Raw genomic sequence first — 6,000 nt, 5'->3', positions numbered from 1 at the left:
AATTGGAAACAACCTCTGTGTATATTCTTTGCGTTTCTTCGTCCACCCCTTCCTCCCCTCATTATCAGAGGGGTAGACTCCTAGCGAGTTTCCAAACACATCTATTCACCATTGATCGTTATACTACCCCAGGGAAGAAAACTGTTGTCATTTACAAGCCACAGGATTCATACCTTCGCCCCACCCTATCCGCTCATTAAACAAATTCCTGAAAATATGAATTTGAAGTATTGGGTAGATGCTGTTTTGTGTCTATGGAGAAGTCTTGACACCTCAGTCGTCATGATAATGTCCCATCTACGAGTAAAAGTGCGGCGTCACTTTGGGGGTCCGCTTAAAGTACACAGGTTTTCTAGCCTTATCATGTCAGCACTAAAAGAGTATCATTATTTATACTTCTGCTTGTAAGTACCAACCTCGTTAGTCCGTATAATTAGGTCAGTACGCTGGCTAATTTGTCTTTTTTTTCGTAATTTTGTCGGTTTATCGACCGAATGACTTTCTGTTATCTGGTATTCGTACACTCCCTGACCGCCTTAAAGTCTCTCTTTCATCCGGTTTTCGTTTACCCCTCACCGTCTCAGTGTCTTTCTGTCGTCCGATATTCGTTTACCCCTCACCGTCTCAGTGTCTTTCTGTCGTCCGATATTCGTTTACCCCCTCACCGTCCTAATGTCTTTCAGTTGTCCGATATTCGTTTACCCCTCACCGTCCTAGTGTCTTCCTGTCGTCCGTTATTCCTTTACCCCCTCACCGTCCTAATGTCTTTCTGTCGTCCGATATTCGTTTACCCCCTTACCGCCCTAAAGACTTAATGCCTTTCTGTGGTCCGGTATCCGTACACCCTCTTACCGTCCTAAAGTCTTTCTGTGGTCTAGTATTGTACACCCTCTTATCATCCTAATGTCTTTCTGTCGTCCGCTATCCGTACACCCTCTTACCGTCCTAATGTCTTTCTGTCGTCCGGTATGTGTACACCCTTTTACCGTCCGAATGTCTTTCTGTCGTCCGGTATGTGTACACCCTCTTACCGTCCGAATGTCTTTCTGTCGTCCGGTATTTGTACACCCTCTTACCGTCCGAATGTCTTTCTGTCGTCCGGTATTCGAAAACGCTTTTCTTACTCTCTTACTGGGTAACTGTCATTCATGTGGCTTAGTGCAGAGGTCAGTGTGCGGTGATGTTATGAACAAACAGTGATGACTGATTAATGATATCAATACACATTTCTGTGAAAAGCGTGTATATGATATAGGATATTGTGTGATCGTACTAAAGCTGAGGTGGTGACCTTGTCATAATCAACAGCTCCACAACAGAGGTATAAAATGAATTTTATAACTAGTTAGAATGATGTAACGTCCCCAATGACCCCAATACTACCAACAATATGATATCGTTCTCCGCTTGTTTTACCTGATCCTTCACTAATTAGACCTCGTATACGCTAGTCTGCTCTAGAGTTTATGATGATTAAAACAAATAGGTCTATCAACATTCGGTTTCACGAATCATCAGATACAGTTATAGAGGTGGCGTTACGGAGTTATCAGAAATGTATCAAGGGACCGGCGTGTTCCAGATAGAACGTCATAACACATTTGTAGGTTTGTATATCATTAAAAATATGAGTTTCTAAGACAACGTGAGCATTTTATTTGTTTTGGGTCAACTTTAAAGGATAGATAAACAATTTTACTGATGATTACTGATGACCAGCTGTATAAACAGATAGAAACATCTATGGGGGTATGTAACAGAGTTTTAAATATTTCATAACAGACATTGAAAAACAAGTTATATATTGATGTGGCATCAGCTTAAAAGATGTATATCATTAGGATTTGTATGTAATGCGGCCTCAATAAGCCGCAGTGATTGGTCAAACATGACTTGACAATTACCTGCAAATCAACACCTATTTCCGTGAGACAGAGACTGATAAGCTCGCTCTGATTGGTCAACAAAGATATGAGATGTTATTGTGGTCTAAAGAAATGCCCGTATGATAAAGATTGACAAGCAGTAATTGATAAAAAACGATCTATTAAGGCTGCAGACATCGCCATGAAATAACACAGAGCGCGGAAAGACAATACATGACCAGCCAATTAGACCGGTAAAAATAAAGGCCTGACAAACTAACCGATGGTTGACTAGTTTGTGTGGTCATCGATATTGGTCAAAACAGAGATTTACATATCTCAAATTTATGTGTCTTGTTAAAAGGATTTCTTAAATCTTAGTGTCGGGCGTCGTCGTAGAAACATACCTTATTTCACAAGGTAATGATGATTGGCTAAAGGTTTGGCAAATCAGAGATTGACTAAATCTTATTTGACAATTGGCTAAAAAATGTTGACAAGCCAACGGTGATTGGTTGATTTTGTTTTTGTAATTAGTGTATGATAATTTACACCAAAACTGGTATTTCAACACTGTTAAGTAATCACTGACGATTTGTCAGATGTCTCTGGCAACAGGTCTGCACCAGTCGATGTGCCGACTGTACTGAGTGGAACACATGGGTTTCACTTCCACAGTTTAATGTTACACACAACTAGTCTAGATAAGCCGTAATTTAACGAGCTTTAATGCAGAGAAATACACTAAACAGCGTGTTAACCTATCATGGACACCTACAGTCAAACTTATAGGTATGGTACACAGCAAAGACATGTTGCCAAGGAAAGCTGTACGGTCCGTAGCTCGATGATGTATGGTGAAAGTTTTTGGAATGAAAGAGTTGCCTGTGTAATATTGGCTTGGCACCACGCTGTTTGTCTTATCTCAAATCTTAGAAAGTTAAAGCAAAGAATATCCCCTGCTAGTTTACCAATTCATCAACCAGGAATTTACGTTGAGAGTTCAGATACTCACTTGATTAACAGAGAAAGAAACCTTTTAACAGGAACAAAACGTCTTTGTTCAAGCTTCAATATCAACACAAGATGACTTCTTAATTTACGTTTCAGCAACATTTTTTCGAAGCCTCGGAACTCATTATATTGGAAATTTGGCCAAGACCCCATCAGATACCTATGTTTTTCGTTTCAAATCAAGTCATCATCAGATGTTAAATTTGAAATACTAAAACTCCAGCTTCCAAGTCACCTTAGTATTACCGTGATGTGTCAGAACTCTGATATTTTCTGATGAATGCGTTATCCGTGATCTGCTCGCACAAGAACCGGTCTGTTTCGGGCATTCTAATCACTGACAATTTATTTTGATAGGCTATATTTTGCAAAATAAAGATTTCAGATGATTTTTTTTCTTAAAAAAAGAAAATTATTTTTCCGTCGATAGTTTATCATTAAATAACATTTTTAGGGCGAGTTAAAAATCATTTGGAAGTCATGTACTAGTTTCTCAGTGCAAGCCAACATTTAGAGCTCACAAGTACTTTAATTTATCCACTGGAGATTTGGGAAATGAATTCCTGAGAATCTTACCTGAGATCGATAATTAACACTGATTATCAATTACTTTTCAACAGGTTTTATTTTTTGATAAAATCAAAACAGCAGAATGCCAAGAATACCCCAAATCAATAAACATCATCTTCAGATTTTAACCTATTTAATACAATACTTAGACACCACATATCCCACAGATCACTACAACATTAACAAAGTGTTCTAGAACATTGAAAATCTTCCAGTTTTACTGAACAAATAGATATCCCCAGTTGTAAAATAAAAGATAGAAACTTAACGAGCTATGAGCTAGTTTATCAGATAGGTAATGTGTTGTCTACCTGTATAATACACTATATGTATATCTCTTACCAAAATAGAAAAAAATTGGCACACCTATAAAAAAAAAAAAAAAAAAGAAAGAAAGCCAGCTTGTTTTGAATTTAAATATGACTTCCATGACCAAGAGGTCATGTAAGCTAGTTGTCTGGTGACAGTGAACACTTACATCTCATACTAGACAGCAAGACAGGACGTCCTTAACCTTTGACCCCTAAAATATTTCTGTCATCCTATCCATATAAATGCCTACATTTTTATTCATCATAAAGTACTTTATTCGATAATGAAACATGATTAAACACATTTCCTTCTCATTATTCAATTCTGAAGAGTGGCACACACAAGAATAACGTTATAACATTTACAGAGAATCTGGGTGGTCAAAATGCTTACAATGGAGACATCCAAGTATTTACATTGCAAACTTAATGGAATTTAGTTTAAATATTGTTTTAATGATGGTACAGAGCTGTTGTAATAGGTTGTTAATTGTAGACACGTGTAATAGGGAGGATTTGTGATACAAGACTTGTCTAGTGTATGTAATACTGGGGATACACAGTGTGATTCATTATCTAACTAATCAGGCATTTGTTCCGATCATCAACAGCACAAAAAACTTACATAAGTTGATATGATTAACTAATTTACAATACTTAACATCATGATTTATTGCTCCAGACAGGCTGTCATATAGATGTTCAAGTCACTTCAAAAGATATTGTTTATATCAGTAAGAATATCTCTTTATAATCTTATGATTATTTAAAATCAAATCCGTAAAAAGTAATGGATATACACTGTATTTGACAGGAAAGTTTCCAATGAAACAAAATTTCTCTTCTTATTGGCTTCATTCAGACTAACTTTGTTTAGGTAGACATCAGGACTAACAGCTGTGTCTAGAGAGACATCAGGACTAACAGATGTGTCTAGAGAGACAGCAAGACTAACAGTTGTGTCTAGAGAGACATCAGGACTAACATATGTGTCTAGAGAGACAGCAAGACTAACAGATGTGTCTAGAGAAACAGCAAGATTAATAGGTGTGTCTAGAGAGACATCAGGACTAACAGATGTATCTAGAGAGACAGCAAGATTAACAGATGTGTCTAGAGAGACATCAGGACTAACAGATGTGTCTAGAGAGACAGCAAGACTAACAGTTGTGTCTAGAGAGACATCAGGACTAACAGATGTGTCTAGAGAGACAGCAATACTAACAGATGTGTCTAGAGAGACAGCAAGATTAACAGGTGTGTCTAGAGAGACATCAGGACTAACAGATGTATCTAGAGAGACAGCAAGATTAACAGATGTGTCTAGAGAGACAGCAAAATTAACAGATGTGTCTAAAGAGACAACAGACTTAAAAATGTTTAGCTGACAGGGAAATCATCACAGAATAACAAAAAAATCACAAATATTAATGTTTTTTTCCAGATTTTTATTTCTTCACAATAGCATACTAATGACCATAATAGTTATTAAACAAGCTAAGATGAATTTTACTATATCCACTACAATCATTAAATATTTATCTCTTCTTACATCATTGCACTTGACACCAAGGTGTTTACCACTGGGATCTGCTCCCCTAGTTTACTGATAATACAAGAACCAATGACATCACACTGGTCACAAAGTGTGTCATTCAAACATTTGACCACTTCCATCAACTTCAGGGTCCTGTAGATGTTTGGAAACACTGTCCTGTACCGTGACACTTCCAAGAATGGTGATGATATAGATACCACTTCCTGTGCTTCAATGGATTTATGTAAGTTGCCTAAAATTTCCTTGAATATTATTTCAATTTCTGAAAAACTAAATGTAGCAGTTTCAATATCTCTTAACTTCACAAAGTGTTTGATCACTTCCTGTGAGGGAAAATGTCTTTCACAATATCTCATAACATTATCAAGTTTTGTGATATTTTTATGATCAGAGTTACCTTCCTTTAGTGTCAAGCTTCCTGACTGATCTGTGATAGAAGACTTTATTAAATCTTGACCTCTGGTCAGTTGAAGAAGAAGTGTGGTAAGATGTTTGATGATTAGCAGAACAAATATTACATCCTCACGGTAGGTATTCATCTCACCCTTGTCAAACAGTCTTTCCTCGACAATCTGAAGAACATTAATGATTTTTATTTTACAGTCAGTTATCAATAACTCAACAAATTCAAAGTTTGTGTAAATTTCCAATAACCACAACAATATAAACATGTAACATATAA

General features: G+C 36.8%; 1 protein-coding gene across 1 annotated transcript in view; it reads right to left on the bottom strand.

Annotated features, from left to right (window-relative positions):
- Positions 1–5,207: 5,207 nt before the first annotated feature.
- Positions 5,208–6,000, bottom strand: part of LOC132565104 (thyroid adenoma-associated protein homolog) — an 88,497-nt gene continuing 87,704 nt past the window's right edge. The window contains exon 39 of the mRNA XM_060229715.1: positions 5,208–5,890. Within this exon, the coding sequence (XP_060085698.1) occupies positions 5,309–5,890 (582 nt within the window). The 3' untranslated portion in view covers positions 5,208–5,308. The remainder of the gene's footprint in view (positions 5,891–6,000) is intronic.

Source organism: Ylistrum balloti, unplaced genomic scaffold, assembly GCF_031769215.1.
Source record: "Ylistrum balloti isolate Yb309-2 unplaced genomic scaffold, AGI_CSIRO_Ybal_v1 Utg369572, whole genome shotgun sequence".
Classification (NCBI taxonomy): domain Eukaryota; kingdom Metazoa; phylum Mollusca; class Bivalvia; order Pectinida; family Pectinidae; genus Ylistrum; species Ylistrum balloti.
Note: the sequence above shows the minus strand (reverse complement) of the source record. Positions and strands in the feature narration are given on the sequence as shown.